The sequence below is a fragment of the Lactuca serriola genome, chromosome 8, assembly GCF_051521515.1.
Source record: "Lactuca serriola cultivar US96UC23 chromosome 8, Lser_US96UC23_V15, whole genome shotgun sequence".
NCBI lineage: Eukaryota > Viridiplantae > Streptophyta > Magnoliopsida > Asterales > Asteraceae > Lactuca > Lactuca serriola.
In genome coordinates, this window is record NC_136415.1 from 136,004,624 (window position 1) to 136,028,823 (window position 24,200).

The 24,200-nt window shown below is 35.0% G+C and overlaps 3 protein-coding genes across 7 annotated transcripts; 2 read left to right on the forward strand and 1 right to left on the reverse strand.

Annotated features, from left to right (window-relative positions):
• The first annotated feature begins 384 nt into the window (after positions 1–384).
• LOC145066053 (Pentatricopeptide repeat (PPR) superfamily protein) lies at positions 385–3,758 on the forward strand. Of its 5 annotated transcripts, XM_079013208.1 has the most exons (6): positions 385–577; positions 1,057–1,079; positions 1,162–1,240; positions 1,616–2,015; positions 2,476–2,882; positions 2,965–3,758. In XM_079013208.1, exons 4-6 carry the CDS (start codon positions 1,689–1,691, stop codon positions 3,662–3,664), a joined length of 1,434 nt encoding a protein of 477 aa, XP_078869334.1. In that variant the 5' UTR covers positions 385–577; positions 1,057–1,079; positions 1,162–1,240; positions 1,616–1,688; the 3' UTR covers positions 3,665–3,758. The 5 variants fall into 5 exon arrangements, with proteins under 5 accessions (XP_078869334.1, XP_078869333.1, XP_078869332.1 ...); XM_079013207.1 differs by having other exon boundaries at positions 1,057–1,270; XM_079013206.1 differs by having other exon boundaries at positions 1,057–1,240.
• Positions 3,759–6,272: 2,514 nt separating this feature from the next.
• On the forward strand, positions 6,273–15,404 carry LOC145069827 (chromatin modification-related protein EAF1 A-like). The gene is made up of 23 exons (XM_079016773.1): positions 6,273–6,601; positions 7,325–7,505; positions 7,603–7,657; positions 7,734–7,822; positions 7,903–8,962; positions 9,057–9,176; positions 9,988–10,143; positions 10,229–10,417; positions 10,614–10,694; positions 10,794–10,851; positions 10,936–11,432; positions 11,516–11,569; positions 11,660–11,717; positions 11,810–11,898; positions 11,988–12,041; positions 12,130–12,210; positions 12,294–12,431; positions 12,576–12,692; positions 12,765–12,868; positions 12,956–13,165; positions 13,248–13,578; positions 13,781–14,926; positions 15,009–15,404. The coding sequence occupies exons 2-22, from the start codon at positions 7,360–7,362 to the stop codon at positions 14,828–14,830; spliced, it is 4,737 nt and encodes a 1,578-aa protein (XP_078872899.1). The 5' UTR covers positions 6,273–6,601; positions 7,325–7,359; the 3' UTR covers positions 14,831–14,926; positions 15,009–15,404.
• Positions 15,405–20,827: 5,423 nt separating this feature from the next.
• On the reverse strand, positions 20,828–22,728 carry LOC145068654 (uncharacterized). Its single transcript, XM_079015656.1, has one exon. It carries the CDS (start codon positions 22,557–22,559, stop codon positions 21,057–21,059), a length of 1,503 nt encoding a protein of 500 aa, XP_078871782.1. The 5' UTR covers positions 22,560–22,728; the 3' UTR covers positions 20,828–21,056.
• Between the last annotated feature and the right edge of the window lie 1,472 nt (positions 22,729–24,200).

Genomic DNA, 24,200 nt, shown 5'->3' on the forward strand with positions numbered 1-24,200 from the left:
CATCCAAATCCAATGAAATACGACTTTTAATGAACACATAACATTTCATGGAGACAACTTGATAAAGCAAAAACAATAGTATTTGAAATTAATTTGAAAAAAAAAAACACATTTTAGGTCTAAATTGGAAAAAAATACAAAATGTAGGGTCTTTTATGAAAAAATCAGTTAGTTTACCTGTTCGTGCCTGTTAGTGTCCGAAATAACAAGTTTTCAGTAAACTTTATGTCTTTTTCGAAAAAACTAAAAGCTTTAGGTTTAAAAAGAAAAAAAATCAAAATCGAAGGTTTTTATTATGGAAAAAACCCTTTTTCTTTTCAGGCTTGTTCAAGAGATAAGAGGCTTATTTTCAGAATATAAAAATAAGAGATATCAAGAGTAAACAAACAGTCCCTAAAAAAGGAGGAGATAATTTCCAAAAGAGCCCTTGCCCCTTACGTTCCATATTTCAGCGCCTCCAGCCCCTCATCCCGTTTTTCTCTCTTTCAAGCGATCGACGAAGCTGTGCCCCCATCGATCGACGATTTGCGCCTCTACAGCTCTACAGATTTTCGATTTTGCTGCTTCTTCTCATCAGGTATGGTTCTCTCTCTTCTCAATTGCGTTTTTTCTGCTTGAAGTGCCTATTTTTGCTGTTCAATTTGTTCTCTCTTCTCAATTGCGTTTTTTCTGCTTGAAGTTCCAAATTTTGCTGTTCAATTCGACTATTTTTGTGTTCTAAGTTCCGATTTTATTCCCTTTCAAGTTCCAATTTTGTTGCTGTTCAAGTTCCGATTTTTTGACGTTGAAGCTCCGATTTTTTTGTTCTATCTGCTTGTCCTTTGCTGTTTCTGAAGTTGAAAGAGAAATCTGCTGGGCAAAAAAAATTTTGAAAGAAGAATGCTGTGCAAAATTTTTTTTTATAGAGAAATGTTGTGCAAAATCTTTTTTGATTGATGAATCTGATATATATATATATATATATATATATATATATATATATATATATATATATATATTGGTGAATCTGATATATATGTTTGATGAGTCTAATGTATATTTTTTTGTTTTCAACAGGAAACAAAATTTGGAGTGATAGAGTTTGAGTTGATTTTGTCGTTAACACATAAAGTGTCTTCTTTAATCTTAGTATGATGATGAACTTGAGTTGATTTTGTGCAGGAACTTGAGTTGGAGAAATTCATAACACATGAATTGCCATTTTGTGAGATCATTAAGGCTTTTGATTTGATGCTTAAAGGTGAAGGTCTCCAATGCATAATTCGGATGGGTGAATAATTTTAATGTTATCGTATGCCTACAATGTTATACCACACTTTGGTATAACATTTATATTTCTATCAAGTTTCATAAATTTTTGTATAAAATTTATATTTCTATCAAATTTCATAAATTTTTGATTAATAGTATATTTTAAATTAATAATACATGTATTAAATAATTTTAATTTTTTATTCATAGTATATTTAATAAAAAGATTCTTGAGCATCGGGGTAAAATGGTCATTTTGCATCATTCAGCAAATTCAGTCAAAGTCAAATTCAGTCAGATGTATAATCAAACAACATAGTTTTGTAGTCGGTCAGAATTTATTACTTAGACAAATCTTTCTCAGTCAGGAACTATCAAACGGGACCTAAATATCTCACAAGCACCCGGACTACAAACAAACCTGATCCCCATCACCCATGGTCTCCCTCCCTGGGCCGGCGGTGAACCCTTTCCGGCCGGATTTTAATGGATTTCCGGAGAATAAAAAGCCCACCGGAGCCACCAATGTGAATCCGGTAAGGGAAGAATCATTTCCAACTGACGATGAAAAGGTGAGGAGAGAAAGGAAAGAGCAAGTGAATAAGAAAATTGCGTCGCAAAAGGCCATATCGGTAATATTAAGAAGAGAGGCTACGAAGGCTGTTATTGAGAAGAAAAAAGGATCCACGAGGCTGTTTCCGGGAACTGTACTCGAAGCGCTTCATGAACGTATCGCTGCTTTGCGTTGGGAGTCTGCTCTTAAGGTAATTCTTTACTTGTTTCTCAATTTAACTTTGATTTTCACACGTATTTCGATGTTTGTGCTGTAATTGAATCCGTGAAATTCAAATTGAGCTTACTGGGCCATCCAATTCTCAAGTTTTATGGTATGCTGCAAACTTAGTGCACACATTAAGATACTAGGTTAGATACCGTGTATCAGACAGATTGATTGTCTGTATCATTAACATCTGAAAGTGAACATAAGAATGTTTCAAATTGCAATATAAGAGGCTTACCAAATTTTGTGATTTCCAACTCTTAAAGAGAAATTAAAACAGGCATTTCATCAAACACCTATTAGGCATCATCACACATAATTTATCAACATCTCTCAGCATTTAATGATTTCTTCAACAACATTCACAGTAGTAAGAAACAAGAGAATTCAATATAACTTTGTTGTTGTTAATATTTAATATCATGACACTGTATGTTTTTCAGGTTTTTGAACTCCTTCGTGAGCAGCTTTGGTACAGACCTAACTCTGCTATATACGTGAAGCTAATTGTGATGCTTGGAAAATGTAAGCAACCCGAGAGAGCAAATTCCTTGTTTCAAGCCATGATTGATGAAGGCTGTGATGTAAACCAAGAGTCATACACTGCTCTTCTCTCTGCCTACAGTCGAAGTGGACTATTTAGAAAAGCATTTTCTATTCTAGAAGAGATGAAGAACACACCCAACTGCCACCCTGATGTCTACACATATTCCATCCTCATAAAATCATGCCTTCATTTTCATGAGTTTGATAAAGTGCAATCTCTGCTATCTGAAATGGTCTCACAAGGAGTCAACCCCAATACAGTTACTTACAATACCCTTATTGATGCATACGGGAAAGCAAAAAGGTAATCCTTCAACAAATAGATTGCTTTTTTAGGCTAACACGGGACTAACATATGAATGTTTTTGTTTTCCAATTTGCAAAAGATTTGCTGACATGGAATCAACATTAGTGGAAATGCTTCGCCAAAGGGAATGTAAGCCTGATGTATGGACAATGAATTCAACCCTAAGAGCATTCGGTGGAAGTGGTCAAATTGAAACAATGGAAAAATGTTATGACAAGTTTCTAAGTGCTGGAATTCAACCTAACATCAAAACCTTCAATATACTTCTAGATTCATATGGAAAAACCGGAAACTATAAAAAGATGAGTGCAGTGATGGAATACATGCAAAAATACCATTTCTCATGGACTCTAGTGACTTACAATATAGTGATAGATGCATTTGGGAGAGCTGGGGATGTAAATCAAATGGAATTTTTATTTCGGTTGATGCAATCGGAGAGTATAAAACCAAACTGTGTCACTCTCTGTTCGCTTGTACGAGGTTATGCGCAAAATGGCAAAGCGGAAAAGATCGGGGGGCTATTGCGGTATATTGAAAGTTCAGATGTGATGGTTGACACTGTGTTTTTTAATTGTTTGGTGGATGCTTATGGTATGATGGGATGCTTAGCAGAAATGAAGGGGGTGTTGGTGATGATGGAAAGTAAAGGGTGTGAACCTGATAAGATTACGTATAGAACTATGATTAAAGCTTACAATATGAATGGAATGAGTAACCATGTGAAGGAGTTGAGGCTTATGCTTTCTTCTGTTGGAAAATCAGATTCTAGACGATAAAAGCTTTTCAGGGATTTAATGTGTTGTTATATATGATTACAAAAACTATGCTATTTCATACAAGAACAATAATCTAATGTTTTTTTTTTTTTAATATGCATCTGTTCATTTAAATTATGTGCGTGTTAAAATCACTACAAACAATTATCGATCATGATTTATGAATGCTATGTGTGTTAATGAAGTTTATCATGCTTTTGTAGACAACAGTCTTGCATTAAATTCTTTGAAGTGGAAAGAGCCACGTGGAGGTCAACCAAATAAAGGGTGTTGATATTTATAGTTTTAGCTGTTGGGCACTTCATTGCATCAGAGATTTTGTAATTTTCAGCGCAAAGTTCAACCAGTGATGTATTAAAAGCTCTGTATACGATCTGATTAAATATTCATTAATCACTATATACTGAGTACATTTTTTTTCTTTGGTTGTAACTATATATATATATATATATATATATATATATATATATATATATATATATATATATATATATATATCCTTTTTCACATACCTGGTCATTGTAATTGAAACGAGTAGTGAGTTTGAAATTTGACTCGAGCCTTGATTTTCAAGCTCAAGCTTGAACTCGATAAAGTAATCGACACTTTCGATTTCGGTTCGACTCAACTGATCGGCTATTAAAAAAAAGAGAAAATTGTTCCATTGAAGGATCAAAGGACGAAAATAGTATTATCAAGGTGTCATTGTTTATCCAAGGCATATCCTTCTCACGAAACTCAGTTAATCCATCAATAGTGAGAACAACATCAGTTAGACCTTGGGAAGTAGACATGAAATCAATAATAATAATAATAATAATAATAATATATGAATCTTAAAAATTCGAACAATTAACATGTCACTTAGGGTTTTTTTAATATATATATATATATATATATATATATATATATATATATATATATATATTTGTAAACAAATGAATCTACGTTTATTCAAATTCAAATGACTGAAAGCCTTTGACATTTGCAATTTGATCCAAACTATTGATCTTAAAGTGAAATCATAATAGGTTACAAATGATCTCAAACTAAAGTCATGAAATTGAAAATTACATGAGACTAATTAAATAAATAATTCATGAAAATTCTAATTCATTATATATCTTGATCGTTTGAAGAAACTCAAGAGTTAATTATGAAATGATCTCAGATCTCTTCGATTAATTAAATGATCTCAAACTAAAATCATAGAAAAGCTTTACATGAGATTAATCAAATGAATATCTCATTGATGAGGTGTTTGGGATTGTTGATGCTTATGTATAACGTGATCTGGACTGGTTGGTTGCGTAGGTCTTGTGGTTTGACTTAGGTCTTGTATTATGAACGTCGTAACTTCTTTATAAGATATCAGATTTTGACGATCTTTATATCCATGTGTTAAATTTTTCATTAAGATTACCCTCGTTAAAATGTAATATATTTTTACTTACGATTTTATATATAAAAAAAACATCCATACATGCATTCATAAGAACATATGAACAGGGGAGGACACATTAATACGTAGTAGGTGTTGCCAAAATGAGATATGTGTTGTTGATACATGAAAAATAGGTATAAACGAAAAGAAATCAAAAAAATTTCCACTGCAGACAGAAAAAATAGGTGTTGCCGGTGCAACACTGAGACCAGGCTAAATCCGCCCCTGCGTATGGATATAAAAATCGTAAGTAAAAATATATTATTTTTTTTAATGAGAGGAATCTAAATGAAAATTGTAGTAGACTAAAATGTGAACGTGTGGATATAAAGTTCGTTTGCATGGATATAAAGATCGTTAAAATTCGAGATCGTATGAAGAAGTTATGACGTTCATAACACATGACCTAAGTAACCAAGTAGTGGAGATCGCGATGGACATAAGCATCAAAAGGCTCAAACTCATTAATGAATGTCCCACGTAAGATTTCGTGAGAAAAATCTTAAAAAATTATTTATAAGTACTGAATGAGTACAAAAACAAAAATGACTTATTTTGTATATATATATATATATATATATATATATATATATATATATATATATATTAAGGACTAAATATGTACAAAAATATTAAGAACTAAATGTGTACAAAATGAAAAATATATTACCCTATTAAGTCCTTTTTACCGGCTAACCTGGAGTAGCCGGTCATAAGGACTGAATATATACAGTTTAACAAGTTCAAGAGGTAAATGTGGACGGAAAAAAATCAGTGATCAAATGTGTACAAATCAAAAAAATACATTACCCTTTTAAGTCATTATCCTCATAACTAAACATGAAGCCTCATTATATTATATCATTATACTTTTGATTTTTTTATTATAAGATTGTACTTTTAATTTTTATATTCAATCAATGTATTTTAAAATAGCTATACATGTCAATTGTTTTTTCGAAAAACTTTATTTTTAAATGTACTATTTAAATTTAAATGATGTTATAGTTGAATAGATTTTATAAGAATAAAATAAAAGATACTAATTGTTTCCTTGGAAGTTTGAGACCAAATCCCTTTTCAACAACAAAAGGTAAGCAAAAAGCCCAAATACGACCAAAAAAGCCCTCTCCATCTGCGTCTGCATGTCCAGCCCACTACTCACAGAGACGACGAAATAGTTTTTTGCAAATCTGCTTAAGAGAGAGGAATTCGAGCTTGAAGACGAACCAGAACGAACAACATTACATACACACCAATCTTTCACACAAAGGACATTCATATATATTATGTATATGTATAATTTGTGAGTGATTAGGGTAAACAATTTCAAAAAGGACGCACTCAGTCGATTCTTTTGATGTCCTATATTTTCTAGGGCAAAAATTCGTTTTTGATTTGGAAATTGATCTATTTTACATCATAGAAGCACCTCAGGGGAGAGGGGAAAGGTTTCCTAGCTGGAGATTGTTGCAGTGCTCTTCGCAATTCAGGTATTTCTCACAGAAACCCTAGAATTGGACGAAATGTTATATATTGTGTAAACCCTAGAACTGGAACTATTGGAATTTTTTCACTCTAGTAGATTATAGGTCAATGAATGTGTAATTATGTAATTGCAGTGTTGTATTGGGGCATTTTGATTGAATGCATGCCTTAAACCTAACCAAGTGTCAAAGTGACAAAAACTAGGGTCGTTTTTCATTTATCAAACATGGGGCGTTGGTAACTCTATATTACTGGGGCATTTTTCTTGAGATTATGAACATTTATAATGGTGGTTGCACGTGGGCATGGAGTGTACTAAGCAATGGGGTATAATATACAGTGCAATTATTTGAATTTTACTGATGAGAATTGAATTGGCTTGCTCATTTGTGCACTATGACTGACTAACTTATCTTGGACACCTATATTGGTAGATAGCTTTCTTTGGATTCATGAATTGAATCATAACTATGCTTACTGTTATAGCAAGAAATGGTTATCTGGGTGTAGATAATTTCCAAGTTAGTTCATTTTCTATGATCTTTGTTTTTCCATACAACATATTCAGGTTTGGTGGCATACCTTATATAACATATGACCTCTTTCTCTCTTTGTGTGCATAACCATTAGGAATGAGAATATTTTGTAATCTCTCTCTCTCTCTCTCTCTCTGTATATATATATATATATATATATATATCTGTAATTTGATTTAGTTTTTAAATTAGGGTCATGAACAGACCTCTAGGTGCTTGAAGAGGGCATGCATGGATGTACTTCAGGGTTTATGCTTATAGTCAATGCTGAGTTTGATTCAATGGGAGGAGTTATTGACACCGGAGTTGGAATTTCTTCAAAACCATCTCTGCAGCAATCGTCAGATCTTGAAAAAACTCAAGCGGAACTTAGGTAACAGTGGTGCTCTTCTTTATGTTGCAAAATTTTGCTTTGACCCCTGTTTTTTTCTGAAATCAAGCCAGTATAATAATGTATCATTTTATTGCAGGCAAACATTCACTGCTGCTGAGAAATTTAGAAGAGAATTGGAATTTCTACAGAAAGTAATGGGACTAATATTATCTTTATGTATGAAAATCTTTAAGCATAGATTGGTGATGAAATGTTTGGTATTTGCAGGGTGGAGACCCTTTAGATTTGAAACCTGGGAATGCAGCATCGATTAGCTTCCAGTCCACATCGCTGACAGCAGATCGACATCTGACAAGGTCTGTGTATCTAGTGTGTAATGAATGTGCCAAGTGTTTCCAGCATGATTATTGATAATCTTTTATTATGGTTTTCTTAGTGAAGCGAAGGGTAGTTTTGCAATTACTGCTTCACCTCATGGAGATTCAGTTGAAAGTAGTGGTAGACTAGGTGCTCCTTCAGTCTGTGAACCCAACAGTGCTGATAATCTCATGCTATTTGATGGTGCAAATAACATTAACTTGTCCAAATTGGATGTTGGACACATCAGCAAGGAATCAGGTGTAGACTCTGCTGTGTTGGAACTTCCTAAAAAATCATATAAACGTAGGATTAGGTCTCGACCAAATCGGGATGGGGCCCGTTCAAGTTCTACTGATGCAGTTCCTTCTCGTGGTGCTCATTTTCTTCCTTTTCGACATGCTTCCAACTCCAATCCTAAAAGTCCTAATGAGTTAGATGGTGTGCCAGCTGGACAATCAACCCTTGGACCTCCACATGGTCCATATTCTGCTGTTTTAGATGCTAATGTTATACAAAACACTCAAGAGAATCATCAAGAACAGGTAGAAGACATGACAGATTCCAAATGTCCTCCTCATGCAGACACACTGAAAACTGAAATTTTTGTGGGTCCCACTCCCACTCCCACTCCCACCAATGGGGTTGGAAACATGGAAGAGGTGAAAATCAGACATGATGATGGAAGAAATAACGGTGCAGTGATTCCCACAAAGGTGTTGGGGGATTCTGAGTCATCATGTGGTCAACGTTTTGATGGGTATGATGGGAATAGTTTGGCATCAAAGGAGGTAGTAGATGTGGTAGGTAATAATTTAGTTGCAGAAAAAGATGATAAGATATTGAATGTTGATAAAGATAAGGATAAGAATGATGATGGCTCTTCTATTAAGGAAGAGGAAGGTATGAAAGGATCTGAATCTTGCTCGCAAAATGAGTTGAAGCATTCTGATTCTACCAGAAAAGATGTTGCAGATGGCTGCAACACCTCAGAAACAGAAAGAAAGCATCAGGCTTCAAATGACACTGCTAGGCATTGTGCTGATGTGGCAGAGCAAAATGCATGCTCTCAGGAAAACCTCAAACAGGCAACCAAAGAACATGAAGACTCGATTTTAGAAGAGGCTCGAATTATAGAGGTTGTTTTTCATTTTCATTTTTTAAAATTCAAGGCATTTGATTCCCCCCCTAAAAGTGTCCTAAAGAGCTGATCTGAGGTTGTATTGTAAACAGGCAAAACGTAAGAGGATTGCTGAGCTGTCTGTTAGAACTTTGCCATTGGAGAGACGTCTAAAATCACAATGGGATTTTGTCCTCGAGGAAATGTCATGGTTGGCTAATGATTTTGCCCAGGTTTGTTTTTACTGATAAAAATCTAAGGGGCTGTTTCTTTTCTAATTATCTCCCATTAAGTCATGTATGGGTAAAGTGGCTGAATGGGTAATGAATTAATGATGTCTGTCTGGATAAAGTGTATGTGTCTGGTTCATTTGTTATCTAGACAGAATAAATAACCTGAATGAGACTAAATGACCCTTTTACCCTTGCATTCCAAAAAAAAAAACTGACAGTATTTATCAGTTTTAACAATATTCATCAATTTTAACGTTAGAGGAGCAGGAAGTATAAAAGAAGAAGGGCAAACAGTTATAGGGTTAAGGGTTCTTTCTCTTTTCCCGGATAAATTGTATGGGTAAAGTGGCTGAATGAATAATGATGTGGATAAATTGTTGGCTTGTTGCATACATATGGTCTGTTTATTTTTTGAGGCCGAATACCCTGTTTGAATGAGATTAAATGACCATTTTACCCTTACATTCTGAATTCTTTTTTGCAATATTCATCAATTTAACATGAGAGGAGTTGGGAGGAAAAACGAAGAAATGAAAATAGGTAAATGGTTAGTGTCTTAATACATTAAGCAATCAAGTTGATTAAGTCATTCTTTCCAGATTAAGTAAAAAAGAAACAACCATGTGTAGCTATCCAGGTTAAGTGCTTAACCCATCAAGTTGATTAAGTCAAAAGGAAACCTCTTAGTGGCTTAACCCATTAGATTAAGTAGAAAAGGACCTGTATAGCTGTCCAAATTCAGTGCTTAAACCTTTAAGCCCATTAGGCATTGACTCAATTAGTGAGTATTTGCTCCTATGTTTATAAACAGGAGCGCCTTTGGAAGGTAACCGCAGCTGCTCAACTCTCAAAGAGAGTTGCTTTTTCTTCACGTGTAAGATTCACAAAACAAAGCTCACTGCAAAAGCAAAAGGAAGTGTCTCACACTTTAGCAGAAGCAGTCATGGAGTTCTGGCACATGATACAGGTCTTTTTTTATAAAATTTTGCAAACTTTTATTGACTTATTGTGAGTATAAGAAAGACCACAACTTATATCGTGACATTTAACAGGTGAAACACGAGGAATCAGAGTCACAATTTACAAAAGATCATGGAGTTGGGATTCAGGGATATGCAATGAGGTTCTTGGAGTATAATAGCTCTAAAGCTCAGTACAACCCAACTGAAGCACCTGTGACAACTGATACACTATCTGATCTAGGCATCATGGACGTTTCCTGGGAGGACAATTTGACAGAAGTATGGACTAACACTTGGTATCTTCACATGTCACATTGCAATCACTATTACATCACATTTCACTATCTTTTTCAGTTTTTTTTTTTTTTTTACACAAACACAAAATGCCATAAACTGAGACAAAAAACTAAGCCCAACACATTAATACTTCAATGTTTAACTGGTTTCATAACAACTTTGTTTTCCTGTAATGCAGGAGAACCTCTTTTATACAGTTCCACCTGGCGCAATTGAGGCCTACAGGAAAGCAATTGAATCTCATTTGCTTCAGTTTGAGGTAAATATGCGTGAAAAGTAAAGTACATTGTCCATATTGGTAAAAAGAGTAAAGTATGTTGCAATTTGCTCAATGATATTTTTTTCGAATGTTGTTTAGAGAACCGGAAGTAGCATGCAAGAGGAAGTGGATACATCTGGCTATGATGCTGTTGCAGGTATTATAAGATTTGGTATTAATTGTTTGAGATCTTGTTAATATATCCGTTAAAATTCTAACTGTTAAGACTTTGAATTTCAAGAAAATGCATTTGAAGAGGACGAAGGAGAAACAAACACATATTATCTGCCTGGAGGGTTTGAAGGTCACAAATCCTCAAAAGCTGCTCAAAAAAGAAGGAAAAACTTTAAAATTTATGGGGGGAGATCATACGAGATGGGAGGTGATGTGTCATTCATGCAAACTGGTGGGACCCAACCCTCTATTCTAAGTGGGAAACGACCTGCCACCAGTTTAAATGTCTCGATTCCTACAAAAAGAGTGCGTACTGCTTCCAGACAGAGGATTATAAGCCCATTCCATGCTGGAACTTCTGGAAGCGTACAAGCGCCACATAGGACAGATGCTTCAAGTGGTGATACAAATTCCTTTCAAGATGAACAAAGTAGTTTACATGGTGGGTCCCAGATACCGAATAATATGGAAGCTGAGTCAGTGGGAGACTATGAAAAGCAGTTACAGTTTGACTCCATGGAAGTTTCAAATAGACCTAAAAAGAAAAAGAAGGTAAAACATCCGGTATGTTGACATTTACCCGAGTCTTTTTTACTTGTTTTTTTGACTTTTCCTTTGACTTTTAATCTTATATTATGGTGTTTCAGGGATCCACGTTTGATCACCGTTGGCAACTTGATTCTAATTTTCAAAGTGACCAGGTAAAATTCCAACATTTAAAAAAAAGAAAAATAGTGTGGTTTGTTGTAGAGTCATATCTTAAGATTAAACATGTTGATATACAAATGCAGAAGGATCACTCAAGAAGGAGACTGGATGCACATCAATTTGATTCAAATGGAAGCAGTGGTATCTCATATGTTTAAATTTGGCAAACTATTTAATTCTTGATACATTTATGATTAGATAATAATTCATTTAACAATCTTACTCACTTGCAGTGGCTTCTCAAATGAGTAATATGTCCAACCCGAATAAGATCATGAAATTACTAGTGCGTGATCGCGGAAGGAAAGCCAAAGCACTTAAGGTATTATTAATTAATTCATTGCTTTTAATTACACTCTAAATTCCTTTTCTATTTCGTTACACGAATTAATTGAAAAGCCAACTCTGCAGACCCCTGTTGGACAGCCAGGGTCAGGAAGTCCATGGTCGTTATTTGAAGACCAGGTCAAACTTTTTTTCAATAAAATTTTCTATATATATTATTTTTGTTGAAATATAAGTGTTGTTTATAAGATGTCTGTTGTCTCCTCAGGCACTTGTTGTGTTGGTTCATGATATGGGTCCAAACTGGGAGCTGATAAGTGATGCCATCAACAGCACTTTGCAATTCAAGGTAACTAACTATCATATCCTAATTCCATAAAAAATGTATTTTATTTTATATTAAAAAGGTTAATTTGTTACATGCTTGTGCAGTGCATTTTTCGCAAGTCAAAAGAATGCAAAGAGCGGCATAAAATATTAATGGATCGAAATACGGGTGATGGGGCTGATAGTGCTGAGGATTCAGGGAACTCTCAGCCTTATCCCTCTACTTTACCCGGCATTCCAGAGGCAATATTCAAAATTTATTTTATATATATATATATATATATATATATATATATATATATATATATATATGTTGATATAGTTTGTGTTTGAAGCTGTATGTATGAGTATGATTGTTGGTTTTTATATGTATGTATGTTGATACAGGGCAGTGCAAGACAGTTATTTCAACGGTTGCAGGGACCAATGGAAGAGGATACACTGAAATCTCATTTTGAGAAAATTATTATGATTGGACATAAACAACATTACAGAAGGTCACAGGTAGTCTCTCAACAACTTTTTAACTTATTTTATGCAATTATTATGTACTCATATAATCTTTTTTCTGCAAAGAATGATAATCAGGATCCAAAACAGTTGCAGCAGCCTCATACTTCTCATGCATTTGCTCTTTCTCAAGTCATTCCAAATAACCTTAACGGCGGGCCTGTCCTCACGTGAGTTCTCTATTTTACCTTTTACCACCCCTTTTCTTTTTTTACTTTGGTTTTATAATACCATATTCTGTGTAATTACCAAAATAGGCCTCTAGAACTATCCGAACCAATTTCATCAAGCCCAGATGTTGTTCCGGTTGGTTTTCAAGGTCCGGGTGGGTTACCGGCTCTGAATCACGGTACTGTACCACCTATGCTTCCTGGATCCGGTCCCGCTCCTTCAGCTCCTGGTTCTTCCAATTCCGTTCATGGAACTAATCTTCCCTCTGCTTCTTCCCCACTTAATCCATCTGTCAGGTAATTCATCAAATAACTTTCTTTCAAATGACTTGTTTTTGTTCCACATTCTTACTTTTATTTTATTTTATTGTATGTATAGGGAGGGAAGATACGGGATCCCTAGAGCGGGGTCATTATCGGTAGATGACCAGCAAAAATTGCAACAGTACAATCAGATGTTGTCTGCAAGAAACGCAAATCAGTCGAGTTTGCCTCCTGGGTCCCACTCGGTAACCGATCGAGGTGTGCGCATGTTGCCAGCTGGAAGTGGTATGGGTGTTATGTGTGGGATGACTAGAGGCATCAAGATGGCAAGACCCCCCTCTATTATGAATTCCTCCACTAGTTTGTTGGCTTCCGGTACACCAACACCAACCTCTGCTCAAGGAAACTCCCTGTTGAGATCACGTGAGGCTATGCATATGATTCGGGTGAGTTCCACCGGAATCAGAATTCGCGATTCCATTCCATTGTGTGTTTGGTTTGCCAAATTGAGGGAATGTATTTCATTCTTTATATATATATATATATATATATATATATATATATATATATATATATATATAATAATAATAATAATAATAATAAAAGACTAAAATACCCTTATCATGTTTTGATTTCTTGATAATACAGCCCAACCAGAACACGGACCACCAAAAGATGGTGGCGGCAGCGGAACAAGCATCACAAAGTGGCAGCACTCAAGGAGTTCCACCGTTGCCGCCTGTCCAGTCATACCCACTCCACCACCAGCAGCCACCACGTCCGATTTCACCCCAACAGTCGCCACGTGTGCTCAACCCTAATTCCCATCATCCGCATCATTTCCAGGGGCCTACCAACCCACAACATCCGGCTTTTGCAATACGATTCGCTAAAGAGAGACAGCTTCAACAACAGCGATTACGCCAACAACAACAACAGCAACAGTTTCCTACATCTAATCCCATAATGCCACCTCAAGATTCTCAACTTCCTGCTTCATCTCCACCATTGGTGCCTTCACAGAAACATCCTGCACCTGCACCTGCACCACATGGGATTATGCGCAACCCTCAAACCATTATCAACAACAACAACAACCAAATTGCAAAACAACAACAGCAGCGGCCACGTCAGCAGTTCCAACAACCTAAGCTTATGAAAGGTGGAAGGGGGGGAGGTGGTAATAGTATGATGACTTCTGATATGAATGGATTTTCAGGAGGTGGAGGCCAACCTAGTGCTGCAGATAAAGGTGAGCAGAAAGTCATGCATCATATGATGTATTCTGGTAAGCAACCACCAATATCACATTCTTCTTTAAGTCAACCTCAACCATTGCCACATCTGCAAACATCAAAGCAGCAAAAAGCTTCTACTGATAACAATAATAATCAAAATCATGCTCCTCCTCCTCCATCCAACAACCACCACAAGTCGTTGCAAACAATAAATCCTCAAAAGTTGTTGCTTACTCGGAAAGTGAATCCAAATCCATCTGAGTCGCCTGTGACCACCTCTCAAACGACTACACCTGTCAATGATGCAAATAGTAGTGAAACACCTGTTGTGATGGCGGATAATGCTAACAGCTCTAACTCTGTGCGGTTGTCACCACCACAAACTGGTGGTGCAGGGGCGGAGACTGGAAGCTCTGACCACGCTGCGGTTGAGTGGCAGCAGCAAAAGCCGCCTTCATAACCTCTCACTTTTGCCTGCTAATTTTGGATCGGAATTGAGCATTCCGGACCAACCCGGTTGGGCTCTCATTCCCAAGTAACACCTATCAATCTACAGGTTAGATTCATTTCCCCTTCTATTAAATGAAAAACAAAAAAGGATTTTGAAGAGTGCTAATTGTTGGATTTTGATTTTGCAGATGGGGTGAAAGAGTGCCAATTTGTTATGAAGATGTTAGGAGGATTAGATTAACTGAACTGAGGGCTAATTCTTGGGTGTTTTTTGTATAAAATGATGAAGTCATGAACTAGGGTTGAGGACTTGAGGGTTGATGGAGGAGGATAATGAGGTACGTGTACAGCTGTGACTTCCATCTCTCTGTCTCTTTTTAAAACATTTTCTTTACTATTTTTCTGATCCTTGGATTAGCCCATATTAGTACCTTTTTTTTTTTTTTTTTTTTTTTATGTAATAGGCGGTGGGGTAGTTATTGTTAATGGCCAAAGCCTGGGGGGAATTTTGTGAATACTAATACTTCATTTAGTGTATACTTAGAGAGCTCAATGTTGTTATTATAATCACCTTCATTGCTGCATCACTTTTTATAAATCTTCCCGTTATTCTTAAGTGTGTCATCAATTTTCTGTAAAAGTTATTAAATATAATTTATGAAGACCGTTTTATCTAGATGGCATTTGATGAGGAAAAACAAGAGGCCTTAGCATGCTATATTACTCGGATAAACAATGATGAGTATACTAAAGATTCGAGGAAGATAGGCGTTGAGTAATATAATGAGTATAAAGATCATTCCATTGATTGATTTTGGTGTGGGTTCTGTTACTTCAAGAACTTCAATGTTGTAACCCAAAGTTTCATTTAGATTCTTTGTAAGACCCCTTTTACAAAAAGAAATGGAGGTTTCTCAAAGTTATATGATCTAAAGTAATAATCACAATCTTTTTAGATGAAAAGATTGAGATCTCCTCTAGAATCGTTTTCTATTTTGTAAGTTCAGATCGTGATCTTCTCTATAGTCGTTTCAAAGGTAACAATTACGATCTTTTAATCGAGATCCTTTTTATAATCATTTTCTATTTGGTAGGATCTGGAGATCCTACCAAATTGAAATAGACACAAGATAAAGACATGCTTCATTTATCTATTCACAAGTTATAAAAAAAAAAAAAAAAAGTTTAACCATTAGTAAATATTAAATCAAATACAGAAGTCGTTCAAAAAAAAGCCAATACATAAAATTCAAACTAACCATAGAAGCATCATGCCGCCGTTAAAGACATATATTCCACCGCAAACTGAACCAAGTATAAGTTTAAAACATGAAAAGGATTTTTTTTATCTATCCGTGTTTTGAGTTAATATTAAATATTTAAAACGTTAGTAAAGATTAAAAGCTAATACACAAACTTATGCATCGAGAGTCATGACCCTGTATGTAGTATATAGTCAAAGACATATTAACTACATAATTAACTGGGAAGAACATCTCAAGTAGAATCTTCCTATCTCACATCTGTGATCCTACACTATTAGGTTCGATCTTGCTCCAAAACCAATCTTATTGAGAATGTTTTTTTGTTTTGTTTATAGGATATAAGATTTTATGATAGAGGTCTTGATTTTAGCAACTATGATTCAAATCATAAACTTTTTTAATCAAATAATATAAAAACATTTGTTAGTCCAAGTCAAATAACGTTGTATTGCCGGTTTTTTACTATGTATTGATTTATAGATTTACCTATAAACCAACACTAACTAAGAGTATCAACTATACTTCATAAAGACATGTGTCCAAAATAAAATAAGTCCAAGCTTTCAAGTCTTACAGTGGGCTACAAGCAGTGACGAATCTATAACTAAAAACCGCATGAAAATAAAACTGAAATAGATAGGTCTTTTAGTAAAAATAATATAGCTCCTATATTTTTTCTATATATATTTGTTGTGTTAAAAAAAGATAGATCCTAAGACCTACCTTATACAAGCATAGCTACGCCCCTAGGTACAAGGTTGATCCACATGTACATGTGCATAAATCCAGTTTTCAAATTTAATAGGACTATTTTGAAAACCGGTTCAATTTTTTCTCGAATATGGTGTTTTGAACCGGTTTGAGGTTTAAAATGTCCGAACATATATGACTGGTTTAAAATCGGTTCAAAAGCAGTTTAGAAAACTAAAATTGCGTTTAGTTGCGGAAAAATTGTTGTTTTCTGGAAAAAATTTCCAAGAAAAATAAGAATTTTAAAAACGCGTTTAGTTCGTTTATTTTCCAAAATTTTCATGCAAAATGAAAATTTTTCATTTTCTAAAATCACAAAGAAGATTGGATTTTTTGGAAAATTGATAATCATTGTTTTCCATATTTTTCTAATTCTAACAAGAGGCCAAAATGGTTTTGAGAAACGTGATGGAACAAGGGGCCAAAATGGTTTTGAGTAACCTCCAAAATCTTGTATCAACAAAAAGTTGAATAAATGATCGATGGAAACAATATTTTTTTTATAAGAATCGACTTTTTCAGTTTTTTGAAGGTTTCAATATGGTTTTCCAAACCATTTTTAAAGGTTCACATGTCAAGTCAACCCCAAACCAAATCGGTTTCCATATAAACCAGTTTCTAATTGCATCCGATTCAAATTTTGAACGTTAGTTTACATGGATTTTTGTATGCGTATGAAATAATACGACTGCCATTTATAGGTAGTTAATTTAAAATTTCCTTCATTTTAAATAGACAAAATTGCAAAAATGGTCCATGTGGTATGTATTTTTTTTGGGGTTTTAGTCCAAACCATGACTTTTTTGGATTGATGGTCCTTTTGAGCTAGTTTCGTTGCGTTTTTTGTCCCTCCAAATAGTAAAATGACTGTAATACCCTTAGGGTTTTTATTTTCCATTTTTCTTTCATTTTTTTAAAATCTAATACTAATTTATTTATTTTAATAATTAAAAAAAATAAAAAAAAGTTTCTCTCTCTCCTGGTACACTTTGCCATTTCTACACATGCCAAGCAATCGAATGCCTTTTAGGCTCGAACCCACTAAACCAAAGATACAGATCCATTACTCTTGTTACCAGGGATACATAAATCATGTATTGCAGTCTTAAAATCTTTAAGTCATCCACGAAGTGTACTTATTGGAACAAAAACATATACACACAAATACCCATACACCTGTAGATAAATGATGAGCACATAAACACACACACACACTCTATAATTGATTTGCAAGTGAATGTGTGTCTGTGTGTTCTTTTCATTTATCCATGAAGAAGCTCTTGAAATCAACAAGTGGCAACCCTTACAAAACCCATAACAGTGAACAGGGGTGGCAGTGTAAGGAGGTGGTGTTGAGATGGTTAAATGGTGGTCGACAGAGCTATAGGGTGGCAATGGTGTTGCACGTTTAGGGCATATGAGAAATACGTAGGAGAATGGTGCTCGGTGGTAGGTTTGATGATGATGATGATGCTCATGGAGGTTCAATAACCATCAGTGGTAGGAAAGAACCACCAACTGTCAGCCACCAATGTCTGCTATGGTCCCCACCTTATCTCAGGTTCAACTCCATTGTTGTTCCTGTTGCAGAGCCAATAAGTTCCCCACCCACATCGGTTCAAACTCCGCATATGAGGATTTGGGTTTGGAAAAATTACATGCGGTTAGGGATGAGATGGAGAATACGGGAGAGGCTAAATAGGGAGGAAATGGATGGGAGGTGATAATCGGTGGTGATTGTGGTGTTGCCTGAAAAATGGAGGTGTAGGGGTTTTTTCCTCAAATTTAATTTAGGGTTGCTGACAGGAAGGGATAGTAGTGGATCTGTTAGCATTGAGCGGGTTAGGGTCAGCAAATCATTTACCTTGGCCGGTAGCAGCCGATGGTGGTGGTGGTGGGAGCAAATTATAGCTTTCGGTTGTAATTGAGAGGTAGATTCAATGTTTCAAGAGGTGAGGGAGAAAAACAAAGTTGGGTGTATGTACATGTTTATGAGAGAGAGAGAGAGGTGGGTCCCATATTTTTTATTAATAAAACTTTAAATTAAATAGGAAAAAATATAAAAAATATATCAGAAGGGTATTTTAGTCTTTTCGGTTTAAAGGACCAAAGTTACAAGTAAACTAGCTCAAAAGGACCGTCAATCCAAAAAAGTCATGGTTTGGACTAAAACCCCAAAAAAATCATACCACAGGGACCATTTTTGCAATTTTGTCTTTTAAATATTGATTTCATATTACATCTCTTTTAAAAAAAATACAAAATAAACATGAATGTTACTTTTAACAATAATTAAAATATTAAAAGGAGGTAAATCATACTTATTTATAACTATTATTAATGCATATAAAATATAATTTAATTACCATATTTGATAATAGGTTCATTTGAGGTTTTAAAGGATATTCTCACAATTATATTTCCTGTATAAAATACCTTTTGCATTTTTCTTACAACTAAATAACAATATACATGAAATAATTAAGTGTCACGATTTAGCAATAAACTATTTTGTTATGTACTTATTTAGTAATATTTATTTTCATTTTAGTGTAAGAGAATAACTAATTTTGATGTTTGTTCATGGAGTTCGGTCTTGAGAGATAGGTGGGGTTGGCTCTTGGATTCCATATACGCAAACTTTTTTTCAGTTGCTTTTATTAGGAGACTTTTAGATAACAATATGTTGTTAGGAGATTCGATGGCTACAAGATGAAATAATAATATTCTTCCCATATTTTGATGTGGATAATTAGTTTGTACTTTGTAGTGCATTCCAACTACAGAAAGACTTGTTTGTAAAAATTTAGATTTGGATTCTATTTTTTCTCTGATTTGTATAGAGGAAATAAATTCTTTTTAACGTGTTTTTTATGGTTACTTTTCTTTTTCAGGGTTTTTGGTTCCATATCGCGAGATGGTGGGCGTGGCATTGTTAATGTCTTCACCCATTAAAAAATAGAAAGAAACAAAATATAAAATAAATATTGAATCAAGGCGCATACGCCGAGTCCTTGATTGTTTGGGTGGGATACTTTGAGTTTATTTGTGTTGCAAAGAAAAACTTTTGATGTTGTGGTGATGTGATTACTTGTTGAGAGTTGTGGAGATTCATAACTTCTTTCATTTTTGGAAAGGTGAAGCGGAGAAAATATAGGTTTTTTGATGAGATCGTTGAATATTCATTTTTATGAATCGAACAGGTATAAAAAAAGGGTTTTTGAATTGGGAGAAAAATCCAACCATGACTTGTATTACATTGTAATTTCTCTTTTGTTAGCTTCTTGATAGTCTTTGACAAATATTAAAATATATTTGTAGTTCCAAAAATAAATCTAATGTTTGTTCAAACCGGTCCATTATGATATAATATAACATAGTTTACGGATTACTACTTATGGTCTATCTCATGATTTAGCCATCAACTATTCTGCGTCACCTCAATTAGTCACTTTTTCATTTTAATGTCCGAAAGTGTAATCCACTCTATTGATGAGGCGATATCAACACAGCATCCATATTGTTATATCATGATTTATGTTACTTTTAATATGTATTTTATTGTGTAATTGATATAAATCAGAAAGGAGAACAATAAATCTTAAGAGGAAGAAAGCCAAAATCAAAAGTTGAGACCTATGCACTTGAGTGGCGTCGAACACAAATTGTTCTCGATATAACAACTTAATATCATACTAGTGATAGATGACACCTCAAAGGCACATAAAGAATAAGTGGTAAAACATGCTATAACACATCATAACAATACATTTTGAATAAACATTGGAATTTGTTATCGTCACATACAATAATATGAGAAAAACGACTAGATAGGCAAAACATAATGTGTGCCAATCATAATGGTATATTTTGAACAAATATTAGACTCGGTTAGCTTCACAAACATTAAAATATAACTCAAGTAACACAAACCCTAAAGAGTAAAAGAGGTAAAATATGAAATTATACCAACATGCAAGTTCTGGACTGTATATTCAAAGTTGGAATGTTATATCCATTTATACCATTTCCTCTACCACAATATCACTTCTTCGAATCTTTCTCACCTTAATAAATAAATACAAATAAGACCCGAAAGTTGTTTCTAAACCTACAAATCTGCAACAATCTAAGTTGTTATTCAAAGATAAAAACATAAATAAAATTTATCGACTACACAAGGAAAGCTTGAACCTTGATTCTTGAGATCTTCAACTGTTGTTAATTTGCAGAAAGCTTGTGTGGTTTATGAGATCCACCAAAAGCCTTGTTTACAGTCTCTACAAGCATCTGTTGTGATTCAAGTATCATTTCCATTCTCCTATTCTCCATCTCCAATCTGTATCTCTCAACATCTTTTATCATCTCAATCTTCTTATTCTCTATTTTTACAAACTTTTCAGCAAACCCCTTTATTTCAGCCGCCAATTGTGCTGCTACCCCTTCTTCATTGTCTTCATCTTCTTCATTACTATCATCTTCTTCTTCCTCCTGATAAAAACCTTTATGTTTGTGAACAACTGGAGTCCTCAACCCTCTCATAACCCTATCATGTCCACCATCTGAAAACCGAGCATCGCTGCCATTGGAGATATGATGATTAGAAGAAATCTTAGACCTGCTTCTTTTGTTAACCAGAAACTCACTGTCACCATCATCGTTGTTCTTCCTCTTTTTGCCATTAGAGTTGCTTGGTTTCTGGTACTCGACTAATTCCATAGAGGGCAGTGATGATGAAATTGGTAAAGGTCCTTTTTCCAGGTTGTCCATGAGTTTGAAGAAATTCCAAGCGGTGGCTTTGGACCTAGGTTTGCCCCTCTCTGCACGGTAACGCTTACGAAGCTTTTCTATTTTGTGGCGGCACTGTTTGGCGGTTTTGGTGGGCTCGTCGTAGCCACAGCGTGCAGCCACCGTGATGGCTACTTCTTCCCATTGGCTGGCCTTAAGGGGTCCCTTTTTTAAAGAGTACCATTTTTCTTGGTAAGCTTGGATCAGGTTTGCAGTTTCCTGGTGGGTCCAGGGTAAGATTTGTTGTTTAGTCGGTGAAGAGCTGGCCACCGCTTGGAGGAGTGGTGGTGATGATGGTGATGCGGCGGTCGGTGGTGGCGACGGAGAGGGGTCTTTAGGCGATTTGTGTGGTTTAGGGCTAGGATTTCCTTGGAGTGTTGCTGGTGAAGACGGAGACGGAGATTCATGATCCGAGTTAGGGTTAGGGTTTGGGTAAGGGGTTTCACGATAATTAGGGCTTTGCAAGGGGTGTTCGTCTCGCTTTGGTGATGATGGTGATTTCTTTGAAATAGGAGATTCATGGCCAGGGCTAAGGTTTTCCGGTGGATATTCAGGTTCTGTGGGTAGCGGTGGAGGTGGAGGTGGCGGTGGTGGTGACGGTTGTAAGAAGGAGGAAGGCGACGGTGGTGGCGAAGGCTGCTGAAGGCCGAGCATTTTGTCTTGCGGCGGAGGTGAAGTCGGAACCGGTTCCTGTTCATCTGCGACGTCTTCAGGTGGTGGATGTTCGCGGTCGATAGGCTTTTCCGATTTTGCGACGGACGTCCGCGGCGAATAAGGTGAATTTGAGTTTTCAAATTGCTGGTGCTGATCAACGTCTTCAATTGGTGACGGCGGTGACAGAACCAACTCCTGCTGAGTAGGCGGTTGCTGGTTGATGTTATCTTCTTCTTCTTCATGTGAGGCAGTAGGAGGTGGAGAGGGAGTATCGGTAGCCATAAGGTGGAGCTGATCAAAATCAGGGCTTTCAGAAGGCGAATTTCTGTGAACTGCGGTGGGGTATGGTAGGCAGCGGTGGTTGCGACGGTGGTGGGGGATGGCTGTAGGTGGGGGGTGGTAGTGACAGCTAATAAAAAACGAGATAATATAGTGATTGGTGACTCAGTAGTTCTAAAGTGCGCCTCTTTATACTAGTAGACTAGCAGTAGAGTAGGTGCCATTCGTGAATCCTTTTTCTTTTTGGGTCAATAGATCCGACCCGTATTTATATAATAATTTCTTTACCATTTGAGAGTATATTTGGGATGGATGAAAATTCTGACAACTATTGTCTGAATGTCTTTTAGAACAAACAAGCAGAAGGAATTAAGACCAAAGAGCATGTAGTTAAGCATTATTAGGTATCGATGAAAGATGTCTTTTAATCATAATTGGTAAGTTCACAAAAATATTGTTTAAAATGGATTAAATAGTGTGTGTTTGTAGTTCAATTTTATAATTAAAAAAAAAAAAGTTAACATCCGCATGAATACGAGACAATTAGAATTTGTTATATTAGTTGTCTATTGGAAAATTTGAAAAATAAAGTAGGTCATACACTTTAATTGTAAAAATTATTGTTTCGGTATCTGCATCGAATATTTTTTTACTTGAAAGCGTTACATAATAATATCATATCGTTACTTAATCTCTATTTAAGAGATAAATATTCCATAATAGTATTTTGGGACACACAGTTTTAGATAGAAAATATGTTTCTAAAAACATAAAATATAGTCAAACATTATCATATTATTTTTCTTAACCACTAACTCATGCTAGCTATATTACTCATATTATACATCTTTCGTCTCAAGTTCTCTTAAATCCTCAGTATATTGTTGATGATCACCTTTCCTTAACGCCTTGTATCGTCAAATCACAAGTTCTTTGGTATACACTTAAGTTGTTATTTCTTTCATTTAGTCTATAAAAATATGTGATAAATATACTTTTCTGCATGCAATCTTATTTATGTTTTACATTGTGTACAAGACATATATAAAAACCCTAAACATTTTGTCTCGTTAGGGCAAAAGATGTAGAGTATGAGTAGTTTAGAATGCGTGAATTATCTTTCTAAAAAAAGGTATGACCACATAAGTGTCTTCATTCATTTGGTATTACTTGTGTATGTCAATAACATATGCTTTTCTCATCTTGTGAATTTGAAGTTTTAATAATGCAAAGAGGAAATACTAATTGAACGAAAACCCTAAACATGCGTTTTTCGCATCTTGTCAATAACATGTGTTTTATATAATATAGTTACTTACATAATAATATAATATTAATATTAAAGACCAATTTGACGTCATCCTATCGGTTATCCCCCCGAGCGAAGGAAAATGATAAAATATATATATATATATATATATATATATATATATATATATATATATATATATATATATATATATATATATATATATATATATATATATATATATATATATATATATATATATATATATATATAATTGAACGGAACCCTATCACATTATCATGTCCCTTTGGTTTACTTTTACATGTAGTGTTATATCCTTGATCTATGCATTAACTATTTAATCGGATAACTAATCTAACTTCAGACAACTTGCC